Genomic DNA, 20,612 nt, shown 5'->3' on the forward strand with positions numbered 1-20,612 from the left:
TAGGTGTTGATGATATTGAAGGTGGAAAGAAACACAAGAAAGTGGGGTTTGAATTGGATTTCTAAAAACAAAAGTTTTTTCAAAACCAACTTAATAAAGGAATAACATGAATAAGAAAAATAACAAAGTTATTTTTATACTGGTTCGCTTTTAACAAAGATACTTCCAGTCCACCCTACCAAGGTTATTTAGCCTTCTCAATAAGGACTTAATCCACTATAATCAAAACCTAATTATAGACACTGCAGATAAAAACCGTCTTTGTCTTCTTGAGTCTATCTGACTAAAACCTAGTCACTCATGGAAACCACTCAAACAACTTTGAGATTTTACAAGTTTGTGTTTACAAAGAATGCTTCTAAGAAAGAATATTAACACAAGTTTGATACAAATAATATCTCACACAATAACTAGCAACAACTTTGGTGTGTTTACATAGACTATACACATAAAATATTTACAATATCAGAGAGCATGTCTATGTTCAATAGCGTGAGCGTGTGTATTTACAAACAGAAAACCAAAAATGTATTTCTAGATACAACATTCATTTTTCAACCAGAAAACCATATTAATGTAGGTAATGAGGAAGGAAATACATTTATATTACCTTAAATTTCATCTTCTTTTTCTTCTTTTGATGTGAAAAAATAAAAAAAAATATTGTTTTGAAGTAAAAAGTTCGATTGAGTGTGGTAGGAGGTTTTGGTAACGTTTGGAGAAGAATAATATTTTTGACCACGAGTGAAGCAAACATGAAAGGTGACATTTTATTAATTTTCTTGCTTGACATTTCCGGAAATTCCCTTATGGAATTGTCATTAACATGCAAAGGTGACTTTTTTTTTTCAAATTCCTGCTTGAAAAATCTGGAACTGTACATTCGAATTTGTCACTGAGTTGTTAAATGAATAAAATCATTGAAGGAGTGTGTTCGAAGATGCACATTCGAACTTGTTTTTTTAAAAAATATAGATGTGTCTCGATAAAGACGCATTTTAGTGTGAAATGAAAGGGTTCAAAAATATATTTATGAATTAATACGGGCATTTTCAATTTTTTATTGGGTATTTCTCCACCATGTGGGAGAAGTAATACCCTTATTTCCACTTGACAAAACACATGGCCCATATGGAGAAAATATTGGGCCTAGACTACATAAATACCGATGGGCTGCAATTGGACAACATGGCCAAAAAATGTCTAAGATTGAGTTGATAATTGAAACGTGTACGTCCGAGATTCAGAGACACAAAAATTTCAAACAACTTGACACTTGACCTTCTCGAATCCCTTATAAAATCAGTTGAGGACTTTTCTCGCATACAAATATTAGACATATATTAGTAGTAATAGAATTAAAATAAAATTGAAATAAAATTTTTAGTTGCAAAGCAACAAAACTTTAACTCAAAATAAAACTATGAACTCTATAAACTTTACTAGTCCCCGACAACGACGCCAAAAACTTGATTGGTAAATTAACAAGTGTATTAATATGTCAATATAGTAATAAGGGAAATTCCTCAAGTATCGATCTCAAGGACTCCTTGACGATACAAAGTTCTGGTTTTCAATTAGTTAAACAAAAGCCTTGGGATTTTAGATTGTTTGTTTGAAAAATAGAAAACAAAGTGCAATTGACAGTAAAAAAAGCAGAGGAAAAGTTTAAAAGAAGTTATGAACGAACATGCTAGGGGGGTGTATGATTAGATTCATCAACAAAAGTAACATGACATTGCAATAACTTAATTCAACAAACCTGACTACCGACACTTAAGGTTGTTTACTCCTAAGTCTTTAGTGAGAAAATCTTTAATCATTCAAATTAACTCTCATGTCCAAAGAGAATTGCAGACAAAATTAAGCATTATATTAATCAAGAGTATTCCGATTTCCACAGGATATCCCTAGTCCTAAGTGATATATACTATGAATTACTCACAATTAAGTGTTAATAATGGAAGTCCAACCTAAATATTAACCGTAAATCAAACTCAATTTTCAGAGAGAGAAAGCATTAAGAACAAATTGCAAATAAGTCAAATATCATCAAATCAATGTCATTACAAGGTTCAAACTAAAATTAATGCATAAATATGAATTAGGGACATCCCCTAGCATTGGGGGGGTTTAACTACTCACAATAGTAAAGAAAAACAAAGTAGAAAGTGTAGACATTACAAATTAATGGAATAAAAGAGGTATTCAATCACTTAAAGTTCATGAAATCCTTGATCCACCATGAATTCTTCAACTCTTGAACCTTCAAAACGTATTCTCTGTACTCAAAAACCGTTCAACCCTTGGAAATTCGTGTTTTAGTGTTAAATATATAGGTGAAATTTGGGCTTTTCAGACCTGGGTCGTGCCATACATGTATTGCCTCCTCCTATATGTGTATGGCACATTTTTGCACTAACTCATACGCGTATGGCCTAGGGTATGGCGTATGGTCCAACTAGAGCCATATGCGTAAGGCTCTAGTCTACACATGAGGGCCTTGGCTAGTTGGCCTCATACACGTAAGGACCATCCCATACGCGTATGAGCAAAAACATCATTTTTGCCCTTTCTCTGGTGCTACGCATATACTGGCAGATGAGGTTGAGTGGCCATACGCGTATGAGACCCCTCATACGCGTATGGGCATGAGATGTACAAAATCCTCTCTTTTTCTTCTACTCGTACATTTTTATCTGGATTCTTCTCTGATCAACTTCCTCTTGGTGCTTCAGACCTGTAAACACATGAAACACTACCTCAAGCGCGTAAAATAACCTATAATGAATAAAATTTCAGCAGATCAAGACATGATAAAAATATACTAAAATAAGCTTAAACTACTACTCAAACTCATAACAATTCACTTGCTTTTCACATTCAAACAACAACAAAACTAACATAAATGGTGACTAATCAGCGTCTAACCCTTAATGTCATTTTATTTGATGCAGAAGCAACATCTTCTTGAGTTCACGTGTCTCTGACATCATCTTCCTGGAGACATGTGTCCCATGTTGCTGCCTTAGAAACCCCATAAGTGCAACTTGTATATGAGGGAAACTTACTATCAGATTTATAACAAATTCACTGCACTAGAGGGAAACTTATTGTCATGAGGGTTAGTACGGAACTTAACTTCTAGATTATTCACTGAGTTATGAAAATAGTTCAAAATGTGCCTAGGAGTTAGTCTAAAAGTTAACTTCTAAAGTAGTTTTTGACAAAATGGTGGTGACTCACTTATAAAATATATATTTTTTTGTCTTAAAGGATGCCCATTTATTAACTTTCAGAATGCGTTAAAGACATTTTTGAATTAGTAAACGGTGACTCTTCACCACTGAGGTTGAGGCTGGAAGAGCCACCCTTATTTTGAGAATTTCTATCTCATTATATGGGATGGAAAAACACCCTATGGAAAACTGAAAATATCCCTTAGATTCTGGAGATACATCTTTAGGTGCATCCATTACACATAATTTATTCGTTTTTGAACCACACTCTAATTCTATGAATAAATTTAGTTCAAAAAATACATTTTTGAAATGTCTGAGAAAATTTATTTTCGAAATCCTGTTTTGAAAGATATAGTTGGATTTGCATTATACTAATTAGAAATTAGTGTTTAGAATTAAATAGACTATTTCAAGCATCCCACAGACTAGATTGTAAGATTCTACCTTAAACTTGAAACAAGCAATCACAAAAAAAATTAGTCATGACAAAATTCAAAGATACCATATCATACAACCATTTGATCACAAAATTCTCCCAGATAGAAATATAATTTTTTAAACCATCATTCCTAGTGTCAAAATTGGATACTTAACAACTAAGCCATGCTTCAAACACAGACAAAAAAAATTAAATTGTAACGACGCTGCATGATAAAAGTATATCAGTGTTTCAGTAACACTGAATTATAAGAGGTGGCGATTTTGTGAATTGAAAAGATCTTCTTGATCTCTCTCAGAGGAGTTTGAACCACTTCAACTACCAAATGTATTTCCTAAGACATGAAAACTACATTTTTGAATTAAATTATGATTGAGGTGGGGTCCAAAAACAAATGAATTATGTGTATTAAATGCATCCAAAAATTATCTCCAAAATTTAAAGGTATTTTTAATGCATTAAGAAATTTTTGTTATTTGTAAGTTAGTACATTAAGAATACACATCCCCTAGATATGGAGTAAATATTGGGCCTAGACTAGATGGGCTGCAATTGGACAACATGACCAAAAAAAATATCTAAGATTGAGTTGATAATTGAAACGTGTACGTCCGAGATTCCGAGACACAAAAATTTCAAACAACTTGACTCTTGACCTTCTCGAACCCCTTCCTATAAAATTAACAAAACCCATTTTTCCACCCTATCCGATTCCAACAACCTAATCCAGTGTCCATCACGTTTTTCCCGATCTACCGTTTTTCTTGATTTTATCAACTTGATTATTCTATGGACTAAGCTGAGTTCATGTTGTAACCATTTTGATGTCATAGGTTTTTTTGTTTGGGTTAGGTTTCTAGTTCTCAAATCCCTTAATTCACATCAGAGTTTGTTTCCTTTGGATTTAACGTTGTTTCGTTTTGTTGGGTGTGAAACTGTTAGGAGGGCTTCGAAGAGCATATAATAATGCCTTCGGTGCCTATTGAACTTCTTCGTCATTTGGTTCCTTTCATCACCAATTTTTATTATGGATCTTTATCTCATCGTTTGAAACCTCTTGAAAAAAGTGATAGGCGTGGTAATCTTAGTTAACATAAGAACTTTCGTTTCTTATATCGTCCCTTTACTCTTTTTTGGTTTTATATTATTATCCTAGTTGTTGTTGCTGCTGTTGTTTCGTCGAGCTACTAGTTGATCGTTTGAAGAATTGGCTGGGATCTAGTTATTTTCTTGTTTTGTTACTGTTTGGAGAGTGCTAGAGCTTCAAACTTTGCTAAGGTATTTTTTGTGCAATCATGTTCTGATGTTTGTTGTATTGAAAATCATGTTAGTTTTGACCAGATCTGACTCATAGTGATTGTGTGATCATTTAGTTACCAACTATGTTGATTATGAAAATTGTTCATGGATGTTGGAATGGTGCTAGTTACACATTTGCATGTCATGGTTTATTGACATGCCAGTTAGGAAGAAAAGACAATGTGTTTTTACATATAATCATTTACATATTGTGAACTGCAGTTTCATATCATGTAAAATTTGCTTGAGTTTCTGTTTTATATATTGATGTTCTGATGTTACAGATTTGTATTTCTATTGGATAAACTTTTCATTGTTTTTAATGCAGAGTAGTTTAGTTATAGTACCTAATAGGTTGATAGATTCAATGGAAGTGTGTTCTTCTGTTAATGACAAGCATGGGAGTTGCATAAGTAGTCTTGAACTCACTTTTAGTGAGTCGTTACATATACAAGATTCTGAAAAATTGGAGGATGCGTCTAAGGGGCATGAGATATGCAATGTAGTTGAGGAAAACAAGGTTATTAAACCGAAAGATGCAAAACTCAACATGGTGTCTTTGAAAAAATCGGCTACCTTTCCGAATCCTCGTGAGGCAGCATCTGTTACAGAATCACCTTCTGAGCATTCTGTCCATCAAGCTTACTCTCGTTCAATATCTCTGCCGGTAAGTTTCTTGTGTTATATTGTTAGTGTTAATAATGCTTATGTCTATAGGTTAATGTTATTTGATATACATCACAGGCCCCTTCGGAACTTAAATCTGCCATGAAAGGTAGTCGTGATAAAAACGGGGAAGGGCGTGTGAAATTGACAGTGAAATGGGCTGCTGATGTGTATGATCCAATACCTACATTAGTGTCGCATACTGTCAAAAACAAGAAACAGCCGAAATCCAAGAAGAAGAAGAATGAAAAGAAAAGTTTGAAGAAAGGTAACAAGGGAAATTCAACTCGAGGGAGCAATGGCAAAGATAAAGATAAGAAACAGTCTCGCAACCTTGGTGAACATTCTGAACTGTGCTATGAGTTGTCGGATTCTCAAGTTATTGAAGGTTCTTCTGATTTTGCCTCTGTTGATGTTTGTAGCCAAGATTCAAACTGCGGAGCTAGTTTCTTGAAAAAATCAGTTACAGAAATGCATTACTCTGTCGCGGAAGCACAATGAGTAAACTATGTAGAATGCTTTATTCTATTTCCTTCAATGTGCATAAATAAAATTATGTCATGCTGTTAGCTTGTATATATAATGAAAAGACTTGGATTGTATGGTGTGAGGTTTTTTACCTTCAAAGGCAATTTGAAACTCTCTTCTACATATCGGCTTCATGTTTTTGTTTGTAACATGTAACTGTATCGTGAAAATGAGATAGTCGGACGGGGCTATGCATTTGTTTTGGTTAATTTGGTCAAATGAGATAGTTGAATTGCAACACAAAGTAAAGTTTGGATGTATGGTTGATGAACCAAAGTCAAAATGTTAAAATTCTTCTAGTACTGTGAGTGTTTTTTGTTGAAGTATTTGAAATTTAGATTCTGAGTTGGAATTTGGAGAAATGGCTATGTTTTTTGTTGAAGTATTTGAATTTTAGATTCTGATATTGTTTTTTTTTTTGGCTTAATGTTTTTTTTATTTATCAAAATACATGTTTCATTCTCATTTATGTTTCATGTTGCATCGACTTTTATCAAAATACATCTTTGTTGTTTCATTCTCATTTATGTTTCATGTTGCATCGACATTTATCAAAATACATCTTTGTTGTTTCATTCTCATTTATGTTTCATGTTGCATCGACGAGCTTGTGGGAGCATGTCTCTTCAAGAGAATGTTTAAGAGACTTAGACCTCAAAATCTTGGTATAATGCTTAAAATCTCTCATTTATGATAGTTACTACTCGGCGTGTCAGAGTGTTTGTAGATACTCTTTTGTAGTCAAATCAGAGCTTGAAGAGCATCACGACCTTTAATGAAATTTGTTATTAGATCACAATTCATTTTCATCAGAGGGATCCAAAAGTTCTATACTAGATCATTTGACACTTTATATAGGAATTGTTCTCCACTCTCCTCACTTTGATGGCGAATTTTGGCCTCGCACTGGTTGGGGAACCACCGTTCTAAAACACCCATTTTTTTGTTGGGATCTTCGATTTCTGCGTCGCATGACAACTTGGGAGGATATCCACACTTTAGCATGCGTCGCATGACAAATTTGTACGTCTTGGAAGGATCTGCCCATAAACGTTCTGGTGAAACGAATATCATGAAATTGAGGTTAATCACCGGTTATTTTATGGGGGTATTCTCTGACCAAAAGTAGTACGTTACTCTATTAAGGGGAAGAAAAAAGAAGAATTGTCACGAACGAAGGATCAAAATGAATTTATGGAAAAAAAGACCTCCCTTGTTTTTTACAATGAAGAGTTGATTAACAACGTGCCTAACCACCACGCAACACGAGTGATAAGGGCGCAAATGACTAGTTTCAACTTTTCTCGTGTGTTCATGAATCAATGTAAGTTCGTGTGATATCATTTAGGGGGAAATGTACAATCCATTAGGACTTAAGTGGATTTTGCAACCCTGTCGTTGTGGCAACCTCTAGGGGTTTGGTGGTTTCGATGCCAATCCTTGGTGGTATATGAAATTACCAACTACTTTTGAAATAAATGAACAAAGAAGATCATAAGGGTAAAGTTGTTTTTCATTAAATGCAAACTCGTAAACAAATGCATTGAGGGTGGACCAACGATAGTAGAGATGTGTGTTGTGTCATCAATAATTCACCTAAATTTAAAATTCACACTGTTGTTGATAAGTTAAATGTACAAGATACATACTTAGAAGCATTTCACACTTGCCTTTTAGCCTTGTAGTCAAAGTATTAATCAACTCAAGAGATCGCCGAATTTGTTGACTAGAACCATTTGAACTAGATGCCTATCTAGAAATGCAGCCTCTCAAAGACCAAGAAGACAACAAAGAAATAATGCCTTTAGGTGCAAGAAAAAAATCAAATTGAAATTTTGTTCTAGGGGACAGATGTGGGACTTGATGTCAGGGATAACGTGTACAACAACTTAAACCAGATTGACAGATACTGAGGAATTAAAACAGAAAGCAATAAAGAACACAAAAGATTATTAACCTAATTCAATGCAACATCAAATACGTCTATGGGGCTTCCACACCAAGAAAGGAAATTCACTATCAATATTATTAGTACAATATTCTTATATGAACAAACCTTGTCCAATGCCTCAACCTAATACCTCTCATGACTTTCTATTTAGGACTCCCTATAGAACTATTCCACTCTCAATAGTCAAAAGGATAAATGAGTTTACTCTGAACTCTCACGGTTCAAGGCCACTTTCCTAATACTATATGTGAAGCTTCGTTCAGGCTCCCTATGAACAAGAGACTCCTCTCACTTTTTCTCGAACTCATTGTGTTTGGACAATTCCAATAATAAGATAAATGATATGACAACCTTACAACTCAATACTCTATTCAAATAATTTAGATTTGAAGCACATGAATAAAGTGTACAAAATACAAACAAAATCAAGACACAACTAAAACAAAATTCTCCTAATGAGTAGATATTTTCTCTCCAGCTCTGAGTCTTCACAAAAGAGATGAACTCCTTATATAGTCGCACAAGTTCAACTCTAAAAGTCCATAAATCTGAATCTTTATTGGACTTCAAGAAAACACATGAGATCAATCTTCAATAATGATGATTTCTAATCTTGATTGTGACCCTTGAAAAAATATGAATCTCTTGTTTATTCTTGTTGTCATAGATTGAGACCATATCCTACAAAAATTCACATGATTAATCAAATATTTATTAGGAAGATTGAGATCCTTGATTGATACAAAGTAACCGTCTGAGACAAATGTCTCATAGATCGTGGAACATTTGGCCTGACATCTGTCCATGTAACAGAATTCTGAATCTTAACAAATCAAATAAAATTTTTACTTGATATAAATCACAGTTCAAACTTCTCAAGTAAAGGAATCAGAATCAATCTCTTGCCTTAACAAAATCATATTTTAAATCATCTTTAATAGATATAGGAGATTTTCTCATTAGTTGCAAATCCAAATCTCGTAATTAAAACAAATCTCATTAAATCTTTTTATGGAATATTTTTTTATTTTAATCTTCAACCAATATCATTGTATGTCAATATTAGAAAAAATTTAGATAAAACAAATTTGGACCAAATCTTCATTTAAAGAATATCCAAATAAATATTTTCTTCAATCCAAATACAATCAAATAAAATCTTCTTATTTAAACCAAATCCAAATATTTTAATTAAACGATATCCAATTAAATTTTCTTTAACCTTTATGGATTATGATATAATAAACTATTTTTCTAAATTCATTTGGATTACCAAACTTCTTCCAAAAGTAATATTCTGATCGTACCAGAATCAATGCAGAATATGATGCAGTTTATGCAACACGCGCACCCAGATGTCACACAACATGTTCCAGACATCTTTGAACACTAATTAAACCTGAACCAACTCTTTGTAATAACATCTAGAATCAAACAAATCACACTCAAATTTACTCATGAAACCTGGATACAGACTGAGGCCAGACGTTGCACTCATACTGAAACATCTTGTCCACATGATGCCTATTCATAATATACATCTTGTGTTGTCCATGTAATTTTACCTAAAGCATCCAATCAAAGTAACAAAAATTTCCCCCTTTTGCAGATTTTGTCTAAAACAACTTATAATATATACAAGATGTGCAAGAGTAAATCTTCAAATAAATTCACACACGAGAACATACATAACAATGAAACATTTCCTAAGAGATCATAGGTGTTTGCATTAATCATTACTCCCCCCTTTTTGCATAATTTGGAAAATACATGGATAGTAAACCAGAGCATCAAGCACATGCTAAGATCAGAAATGAATACCAGATCTAAAAGAACACAAACCATTATCATAGTGCAGAGTAACAACACACAACTTTTCTTGCATATCATCATATCATCATCGCCCCTTAATTTTCTCAAAATGGGCAACGGTAATAGAAAAATCCAGCTCATAATGGACACAAGAACACACTAACACATACATCACAAAACATTTTAGTAGCAACAACAACAATTTAAGGTGAAAAAGCTCCAACATTTCTCCATCAAAGACCATATCAGTTTTATCAACAGGTGCACATATGTGTATCACATTATCAGCCACATCTTTCCCAATATTTAGTATGTAACTCAAAGTCAAAACACTTTGTGGCAGCACCAATCTCATCACCATAACTAATAATGGTGAAGTTTGAGGAGAAAACTTCACACACTTTCCTCTATCACACACCTTTATATACTCCTTATTTCCTTCAACAATACACTCACTAGTAATTTTTACAATAAATTCCTTGACTAACTTTTCATAACAAGGATCAACAACTTTCATCAACCCAACAACTTTTAGCAACTCCGTGATTTCTTAACATTTGAGAGCTTATTTACCTAATTTTATCTTAGCATAATCCTTCTTTGAAACATATATTTCCATTCCTGAACACTTGTTTTAGAATGGAATGAGACATTATCCATGGGAACAACATGAACAATTACAAAAATTCTCTTCCTAACAACCTTTCTCCTTATGGTGGACACAATGTCCTTGACATCTTCTTCAACATACTATCCACATACTTTTCTTTTGGAGTTTTTTCCTTCTTAATCTCAGTATCCCTGGATCTTGGTTTTGGAACATCAATTAGTACAATCATATGAAAAGGTAACACATTGAGTACCACGTGTTGTTCATCAAGCTTGGCAACTTGCTCATCCTTCCTCTGAGTTAGAAACTCGGTCACTAACATGTCATACAGGTTCTTTGGCATATCTTGGTAGAGATCTTCATTTAAGTACCTATTGAGGAAGGCACTTTTCACATCCATATGATAATATGTGAATATAAGGCTACAAGATACACCTAACAACATTCGAATGACTTCAAGTTGAGTAATAGGAGTAGAAGCTTCATCAAAGTCAACCATTTGATTTTAGCATGGTATTGTGTTACAAGTTATCCCTTATTTCTAGTAATACTCTCATTACTTTTCTTGTTCAGATGCATCTCTATGTCATTCAAGTTGTCATTAACATCTTCCTCTACATCTTCTAGTGCATTGACCTTCTTTTCTTTTGATGCAGATTTTATTTTATTTTTATTTTTATTAACAACATCAACATGAGTTACAACAATATCAACCTCAACATCTTCATGGACATGATCATCATTACTCACATGATTATTCTCACGGATCACATCATCATTTTCCTTATTAATTTGAGGCTATGTCTCCAACATGTCAAACAAGATGTTCGACACATCTTTATCAAGGACGTTTTCACCAGCAACCATATCAAACTTGTCAAAATGTGTAATATTATAGGTAACAACATTTGGGACATGTTTCCAAACATACATCTTATAATTGAAATTCGACACACTAAGAAGAACCCCAATAAGAAGAATTATGTCATAATCATTAATCTTCTTTATCTTCTTCTTCTAAACCACTATTGATTGTTCAATGTTGGAAGGACCTCTGACCTGATCATCAGGCTTCCCTTTAATGACAACTCCTTGCACGAGTTTCATAAAGTCCATAAGTGGTAATTCAAAAACATGGATAAAATGTTGAAACATCTTATATGACATCTTGTTTGCTTCCCAACTTGACACGTGTCATAAATTTTACCTTATTCAATTTTGAGATCAGACATACATATGATATATTTCTCTGCAAAAAAAAATCGTGTACTCCCAAGCTTTTTGTGCCATAACTTAGTTTTTGTATCTAAAATGTCATTCATGATGTGAGGAACATGATCTTCAACATTCTTGTGGGAGGTACAAACACTATGAATAATAATACTAGTTTTATCACACCAAACTTGTTGAAGATGCCTATGAGACTTCTCATTCCACTGGGAATACATATGTTGATGATGTGGTTGTCTACCATACGGTTTACAATAGTACAATTGAATGGAGTATAACAAATTAATGCACTGGTAATGATGTTTGACACGATGTTGAGACATGTTATCTGACATTATGCATTCTGTTTTCTGAAAAGGAGCAACACACATATTCTTTGAATTTGATGGCTCATCAATATATATATGATACATTCCATGTCTCTGATGTGTGTAGTGAAAGTCACAACATTTTTTGCTTGATTATATTCACCTTCCTCATCATTAGTGACATTGTAGAATTTTATTTGATTCCTTGGAAAACTTGAGCATTCAACTTGAATATGTCAAAAATCTTTGCATTTAAGAATTGGATCCTGTTGAGATTTACACCACATATTCCTTTACACTGAAAGTTACACCTCTTGAAATTATGTTGTTGATTGTCTTGGAACATTTGTATAAACATTATTCTGAGATCTCATATCTAGTTTTCTTACGACTTTACTAAAGATCTTAGCAAGCATACGATTTTCTTCAGTATCATAATCAGCTTGGTCTTCACAATCTTCATAATTGTCTTCAACTTTATTCTTTGGAGGATTCTTAGTACCATAAAGAATCTTTGGCTGATGAACTGCTCCTCTTTTTTGAAATTCTCTATCTTAAACAAAATAAGAACCTTGAAGCTCACCCAAACATAATAGGGTTCCCGTTCTAATGCCAATTGAAATTATGTTCTAAGGGGTAAATGTTAGACATGGTGTATGGGAAAATGGTACAATAGTTTAAACAAGATTGACAGGTACTAAGGAATTAAAACAGAAAACAATAAAGAACACAAAGGATTACTAACCCAATTCAGTGTAATGTCACCTACGTCTAGGGGGCTTCTAATCCAAGAAAGGAAATTTACTCTCAATAGTATTAGTACAATAGTCTTAGATTAACAAACCTTGTTCAATGCCTCAATCTAATACTACCCGTGGCTTTCTATTCATGACTCCTTATAAAACTATTCCACTCTCAATAGTCAAAAGGACAAATGGGCTTACTATGAACTCTCCCAGTTCAAGGTCGCTTTGCTAATACTACTCGTGAAGCTTCGTTCAGGCTCCCCATGAATAAGAGACTCCTCTCACGTTCTCTAAAACACTTTCCTTGTATTTGGATAATTATGACAATAAGATGCTAGGTATAACAACCTTACAACTCAATACTCTATTCAGATAAACTAGATTTGAAGCATATGAATAGAGTTTGCAAAATACAAACAAAACTAGGACTCAACTAAAACAAAATTCTCCTAATGAGTGAATATTTTTTCTTCAGCTCTAAGTCTTCACAAAGTATATGAACTCCTTATATAGCCACACAAGTCAAACTCCAAAATCCTAGAAATCTGAATCTTTATTGGACTTCTAAAACGCACATGAGATCAATCTTCAATAATGATGATTTCCAATCTTGATTGATTTCCTTGAAAAAAATCAGAATCTCTTGATTTTTCTTGTTGAATTTGATTTAGACCACAACCTCCAAAAACTCACATAATCAATCAAATATTTATTAGGAAGTTTGAGATCCTTGATTGATATAAAGTAACAGTTCGAGATAGATGTCTCACAAATATTGGAACATTTGGCCTGACATCTGTCCAGGTAACAAAATTCTGAATCTTGAATAAATCAAATGAAATCTTTACTTGATATAAATCACAATTCCAACTTATGAAGTGAATGATTCATAATCAATATCTTGCATTAACAAAATCACCCTTTAAATCATTTTTTAAGAGATTGGAGATTTTCTCATTTGGTGCAAATCCAAATCTTGTCATTAAAACAAATTCCATTAAATCTCTTCATGAAATATTTCTTTATTTAAATCTTCCATCAATATCTTTGTATGTCAATTTCAGAACAAACTTGGATAAAAAAAATCTGGAGCAAATCTTTCTTCAAAGCATATTCAAATAAATATTTTCTTCAATGCAAATCCAATCAAATAAAATCTTCTTATTTTAACCAAATCCAAATCTTTTAATTAAACCATGTCCAATTAAATCTTCTTCAACCTTTATGGATTATGATCTAATAAAATCTTTTTCAAAAATTGTTTGGACTAACAAACTTCATACAAAATTAATCTTCTTATCGTACCAGAATCAATGCAGAATATGATGTAATATGTGCAGCACGCGCGCCCAGATATCATACAACATGTTCCAGGCATCTTGTCCAACAAGTTTCTCTGAACACTAAACAAACTTGAACCAGTTTTTTGTAATAACATCTGGAAATCAAACAAATCCCGCTCAGATTTACTCACGAAACTTGGCTTACAGACTGGGACCAGATGATGCACTTATGCTGGGACATCTTGTCCCACACGATGCCTCTTCAAAATATACATCTTGTGTTGCCCATGTCGTTTTACCTAAGCAACCAATCAAAGGAACACCACAAATGACTAAAACCCAATAGAGAATTCATTGAGACCAAAGTAAGAAGCGACCTGACGAAGTTAATCAGGTTATCGACCTACTTGCCCAAGGTTGTGCAAGACCAAATTATCAAATGCCAACATGTCAAGTTTAAACTTTTTTCCCAGTGCGTCAAAAAAATAAAGTGGCATCAATTTTGAGATCGCTTACCATTCGTTGGCTTTGCAACAAAACATCTCTTATGTGGCCTAACATCGTCAAAAATAATCACCAGAGAAAGCAAAGGTGACTAAGAGCGTCACATATGATCTCTTGAAGGAAAGGTTCATTACTTAGTCAAAGTGGTTTTGTTCGCTGTGTTGGTAAAAATTTCAAACACAAGTGGCACACTTGCATCGACTTCTCGGATCTGAATCATACAAATTACATTGCCACCTAAACAATCCTCATACAACCTAAAAAGCTTGGTTGCATGAGATTTTTCGCCCCTTAACTTCACCTCTTCATCCGCAAGATATTTTGACTTCCTTCACAATTTCCTAAACAACGGTGTTGACATTAGTGTCCTTTTGTATAATTCCACCAGATAGTAATACAGTGTGGCCAAGTCTCAGATGCACACTCATGCAAGAACCATACCAGTTACATTGTCACCTTTCTTTACTGGTATAAGCAAATGTTCTTCCAATGTGTGAATTGTGTAGGGATGTGATATATTAAAATACCAGCTCACGTGTCCATGTACAATTTTCCAACCATACATAATTTGGGCGCCTTGGTCCTCAGTAGACAAAATATGATCCATCTACTTATCATACCTCTAATCAATCAGGGATGAAGTGATCATTTGTGGAGTAAAGACGATAAAATGTTTGAAAATCTCCTATGCATACCATAAATAACACATGACTCAGTAAGACATGTAACAAACCTTACACAATCCATATTTGATCCATCCACATGAAATTAGATGCATCCAACGAGGAATCATACCAATTACATTGTATGGGTGATATATATTAAGCTCACCCTAGAGGTCACAATGATATTTTAATTTCATACGTCTAATAATTATGATAAATATGAGGTTTTGTTTAGTTGGACTACATAGTTTTCCAAATGAGGGCCTAGAAATATTAATCAGATCTGGCTCACAATTGATCACATCACAAATTAAGGGAGAATATTGGACAAAAGATACAATCATGTAACAATACTTGACAATTGTGAAAACCGATATGAAAAAGTTCAACAAGATAAAGATTCTCCATATTCCTGGAGAGAAAAACTCAAAGGCAACCTCATGTCAAAATTGTTTGTTCTATGGAAAGGTAAAGATTCTATTTTCACAAACAAGATCTCCACCTACACTTACTTGGTATAGTTGGAGTATTTTAGAGACCTGTTATGGTCAATGACCATGTTTGGAAAACTATTTGATTGACTTATTTGTATAAGAAGTTGAATGTTACAAAGGAAAATGTTGCATTTATGAGGACACATGACATTGTTTCAAATAACATATTCATATAATTATTTAATTAGTTGTTAACAATATTTATTTAATGTTAATTACTTATTAGTATACATTGATGCATACATGGATTTATCACTTTTTTTCAAGTATTTATGGACCGGAGTACATTCAGGAATACACTAAGACTAAGCCATGTGCCAACGTCTTTGCTCAAATAAAATAACATCCTACTAAAATACCATATCGAGAGTGGTCGGATCTTCTACTAGTATATGATTTATTATTTAAGAACTATGACACTCATCGTGACACGTGCTCGTTGGATGCATCTATTTTTATGTGGATGAATCAAATATGGATTATTTAAGGTCTGTTACATGTCTTACTGAGTCATGCGTTATTTATGGTATATACGGGATATTCCCAAACATTTTATCGTCTTTACTCCACAAATGATCACTTCATTTCAGATTGATTAGAGGTATGATGAGTAGATAGATCATATTTTGTCTACCAAGGACGAAGGCGCCCAAGTTATGTATGGTTGGAAAATTGTACATGGACACGTGAGCTGGTATTTTAATATATCACATCCATACACAATTCACACATTGAAAGAACATTTACTTATACCGTAGAGAAATGTGGCAATGTAACTGGTATGATTCCTGCATGTGTGTATCTGTGATTTGGCCATTGTATTACTATCTGGTGGGATTGTATAGAAGGACACTAATATCATTGTTTAGAAAACTATGAAGGAAGTCAAAAATGTCTTGCAACCAAGTAGGATGTATTCTTTTTAGGTTGTATGGGGATTATTTAGATTGTATTTTGTGTACTACATTATCTCGTATTATGCTTGACATGTATATTATATATTATTTTAGATTTTTTTTATTAAATTATTTTTTATGTCATTTTATGTCTTTATTTATATTAGTGTAATTTAAGGGTGTTATTATAAAAAAGAAAAAACATGGACTCTTATGCCACAAAAGATAGTTTCAAAGTATACAGTATGAAACCATTATAAGATGTAACATTTGAATTTAAATTCTATAATTTAAATCCATATTGGAGGTGTATTTGTTCATTAATTTCTATTGGATGATCAAGATTCGTCATGTGGATTGGAATGTATATAAACTTTTATAAAATGGTGTGTTTGATTCATTTAGAATTGACATCAGTGAAATAATTAATTCTTCTTAGTCATATCTGACCATAATGAACTCTAACTAAGTTACAGATTACTAGAATAAGAGAATTTATCCCCATTTATTCAAGACCAATGTTGATGTTACATTGTCTAATCTAAGGATCAATTAGACCAAATGAATTATCTTCTCAACCATCGCAACACAAGAAGTGTGGTTAGTGTTGAGTATCGTCGTTCGTCTAACGATGATGAAGGACGAGTTCAGTTTATCAATATGCAACTTCAAAGCTACGACGATTTGAGAATTATGTCACTCGATATTTAAGCAGTATAGTATCAACTGACAAGTTCAATTTATCGATGTGAGAATTATGTTCTAAATATTACCTTGGTCAAGCTTGATTCGTATCAGGACACTTGATAAAATCACAACATGCATGTTTCAACCGATTGAAAAAAGAACTAGTTTTTCTAATCTATGGTCTTATTTGTACTTAATTGTCGTTTTTAATTATTCACAAACTAATTGTTGGCGTTTGACATGGAACATGCTGAATTTCACATGAATTAATGGAGTGTTTATGTTCATGTGAGAAAAGATGTAGGGTACTTTATGTGTAATTTTTATCTTTGGTATCACCCTTGCCTAGTCTTTGGCCCATTATGCGATTAACTAAATTATGCGGACATGCATGATATTCATTTGACCATTGCTGCATATGTTATCAATCGAAATGACTAGCAATTGGACAATCCTTGTACAGATGTTCCAAATCTCATAAAAACAATATTATAGATATCAATACGGTCAAATTCACGATGCTGCCAATTGATCTAGAAATTGCAAGATCCCGAAAAAGAAGAAAAAAACTAGCTTGTCATAACTTCAATCCTGCAACTGCAATACTTCTGCAATGTTTGACTTCTCAGCTTAGCTTGGAGCATCTGATCAACAGGTATGTTGTACTTTAGTGATTATCAACATGCCTTGGACTTGGACTTGATTGTTAGACCTCTGCATCTTAATCTTAATCAATTATACATTTATATGCTCTATCATTCAATCCATTCCGGATATGATTGATCTCACATGAAAAGTAAAAGTGGCTTAGAGATGGAACTAATAGTGTTGAGTTGATTATATTGCAAATATTGGAGCTTCTCAATAGAGATGAAAAACTTCATTTGTCAAAGATGAAGGAATGTTGCAACAAATACTTGAATACACAAGAGATTACCTTAGCAATGAAAATTCAATAGCAGATATTTGTCAATACTATAAATAATTGGGAAAAGTATCGAGGAAGTTCGTATCAGACGAATACAGGAAGAACTAGTTTCTAGTTTGACATCAAAATTTTCAACAGCATTACTAATGCCTAACTCGAATAATCAATTATCACTGATTGGTACAAAAAAGTCAGAGTAAAGTTGGCTATTTTGAACCATATGGTCCTTAAAATATTACCTCCAACACCGTAAGAGTAATCAATCAAGTTTCTTCAATCATCAACCACACCATCCAACAGTCTTATTAACTGTGAACCCTGTTTGAGGCGCCTGAGATTCTGCTTGCGGAGGAGGTCGAGGTTCTCTTGGCTTGGCAGGATCAACAAATATAACCCATCCATCCAAAAATTTAGCATTCATTCCTTCTCTCGCCTTCTCAGCTTCTTCTACGGTTGCATACGATACAAAAGCGAACCCCTTTGATCTTCCAGAGGCCCTGTCAATTATCACCTTAGCTGTATAATCAAAATGAATGATGGTCAAACACAAAACACATGAAGCAAAATAAGGATATTATAATCGAGTACTGCGAAACATAATAAAACAAAAAATGCTCATTATCACCTTCCATGAGCTGCCCAAAAGGAGAAAATGCTTCAGTAAGCTTTTCATCCGTTGTCAATCTCGAAAGACCTGTTAAAAATTACAAACACAAGAAAATGCATGTTAATCAAATTTTAAAATGTTATATACATAATTAAGGTATTTTGTACATGGAAGATACATATGTTAGAACCTTAGGATTTTGAAAAATTAATCATATGTGTGCATTACACACCAAGCTATTCCATGGACCAGATGGTGCAAAATAAGTACTAGCATATAACATTATTGAAGCATATGCCAAATCAACCAAAAAAACATAGCCAGATATAAAAGTAACAACAACTACAACGAAGTTTTATCCGGACTTGAGACCAACTATGCATAGCAAAATTATAGCTAGATATATAAGAGTAACCTATTACAATTCTTAGCTGCAAAAATAAAAGTAGAAATTCCCAAAACCTATGAAATACGGACACCGAAAACACGACACTAATTTTGACATGTTTTCAGTAATAATTTGAAAAAATAAATAAATTGAAGGTAATCACAAGACAGTGACCCAGACATACCTTTTTCAGTGATGTCGGTGCTACAGAGCACAAACCTCGTTGTTAGATAACTGCTATGACTAAGAACTTGATTAAATTAGCATTGCTATAGACAGAAGTTTCAGGTAAAACCAAGTTAAAGTATACCAAACTAGACATGTAGATTATATTTGACCTAAAGAGCTTCATGTACAGTTTTTTTTCTCTCCCATTTAACAATTTTCAGTTTCACAGTATTTTGCAGCCAAATCAACATGTTTTCCACAACTTCTTTTCAATTAACAGATGGAGTTTCATTAGATTGAAGTTATGATGCAAAGAAAAGATGATAAAATATATGGAAAGGTTGGTCTTTGGTTACTCACCGCTGACGAAAAGTTTGGGGGAAGTGAGAGTTGAATTGAAACGAATCGAAGTGAAGTGGGAGTGGGAATGGCGAAGTAACCGCTGAAATCCAGAGACAAATGCCATCGGACAAGTTGGATTCGGACAGAGGGAGATTTTGAGGTTTTACGTTTATGACTATGTTAAAACCCTTCCAGCTTCAAAATGATTGTAAGACCTAATAATATTGCACATAAACTATTCTTAATTAAAAGTTAAAATTTGAGTACAATTGTCTCATATTATTATGAATAGGAAATTAAGTTGGATATAGTTAATCATATAGGTTAGGGGTTGTAAAATGGACAAGATCAATTGGGATGGTCTCCTTTGCCCGCAATTTAGCACAGAGTGGAGTAAGGGTTCAGATGTTTATCCTTTAATGTATTTGTTTTGTTTTTTAGTGGATTTTTGTTGGTGCTTTACATAATTTTTTGTATTTTTAAGTTTAAAAGGTGCAAGATCCGTGGATTTTCTCTGCTCCGTCCTCATTTTTTTTTGGAGGGGACGTGGATTTTAGGTCCATATCTTCAACTATACTCGTCCCATCCGACCCCGTTTTTTTACGAGATTTTGTGGGGCAGGCATGCCCGTTTGCCACCCTAGTTAATGATAGTGTAAATATACAGAAATCCTTCCAAATTTAACTATAATAAAATTAAATGATATTAAATAATTAGTTAGAGGTATGATGGAAATATATCAAGTCAACTAACATGAGCCTACGATCTAGACTATACCACCCAAGTTAGATCAGATTTTTTTAGACTTTATTTAGTAAA

The 20,612-nt window shown here is 33.4% G+C and overlaps 2 protein-coding genes across 4 annotated transcripts; one reads left to right on the forward strand and one right to left on the reverse strand.

Moving 5' to 3' along the window:
* The first annotated feature begins 4,308 nt into the window (after positions 1-4,308).
* On the forward strand, positions 4,309-6,297 carry LOC127125903 (uncharacterized). 3 transcript variants are annotated; one of them, XM_051054762.1, is made up of 4 exons: positions 4,309-4,959; positions 5,309-5,647; positions 5,725-5,983; positions 6,069-6,297. In XM_051054762.1, exons 2-4 carry the CDS (start codon positions 5,348-5,350, stop codon positions 6,098-6,100), a joined length of 591 nt encoding a protein of 196 aa, XP_050910719.1. In that variant the 5' UTR covers positions 4,309-4,959; positions 5,309-5,347; the 3' UTR covers positions 6,101-6,297. The 3 variants fall into 3 exon arrangements, with proteins under 3 accessions (XP_050910719.1, XP_050910717.1, XP_050910718.1); XM_051054760.1 differs by having other exon boundaries at positions 5,725-6,297; XM_051054761.1 differs by having other exon boundaries at positions 5,314-5,647; positions 5,725-6,297.
* An 11,996-nt stretch (positions 6,298-18,293) lies between these two features.
* LOC127125904 (organelle RRM domain-containing protein 2, mitochondrial) lies at positions 18,294-20,078 on the reverse strand. Its single transcript, XM_051054763.1, has 3 exons — positions 19,812-20,078; positions 18,914-18,982; positions 18,294-18,804 (listed from the first exon to the last, which is right to left on the reverse strand). Exons 1-3 carry the CDS (start codon positions 19,915-19,917, stop codon positions 18,569-18,571), a joined length of 411 nt encoding a protein of 136 aa, XP_050910720.1. The 5' UTR covers positions 19,918-20,078; the 3' UTR covers positions 18,294-18,568.
* Positions 20,079-20,612: the final 534 nt, after the last annotated feature.

Source organism: Lathyrus oleraceus, chromosome 3, assembly GCF_024323335.1.
Source record: "Lathyrus oleraceus cultivar Zhongwan6 chromosome 3, CAAS_Psat_ZW6_1.0, whole genome shotgun sequence".
Lineage (NCBI taxonomy): Eukaryota > Viridiplantae > Streptophyta > Magnoliopsida > Fabales > Fabaceae > Lathyrus > Lathyrus oleraceus.

What these genes read in the sequence shown, in the direction of transcription:
- LOC127125903 (XM_051054760.1), top strand. Translation starts at nt 5,348, where the DNA reads ATGGAAGTGTGTTCTTCTGTTAATGACAAGCATGGGAGTTGCATAAGT. An exon ending in CTCGTTCAATATCTCTGCCG is followed by an intron (nt 5,648 to 5,724) that starts GTAAGTTTCTTG and finishes TATACATCACAG; the next exon opens with GCCCCTTCGGAACTTAAATC.
- LOC127125904 (XM_051054763.1), bottom strand. Translation starts at nt 19,917, where the DNA reads ATGGCATTTGTCTCTGGATTTCAGCGGTTACTTCGCCATTCCCACTCC. An exon ending in CCCCAAACTTTTCGTCAGCG is followed by an intron (nt 18,983 to 19,811) that starts GTGAGTAACCAA and finishes AATTTTTAACAG; the next exon opens with GTCTTTCGAGATTGACAACG. An exon ending in TTTTGGGCAGCTCATGGAAG is followed by an intron (nt 18,805 to 18,913) that starts GTGATAATGAGC and finishes TTGATTATACAG; the next exon opens with CTAAGGTGATAATTGACAGG.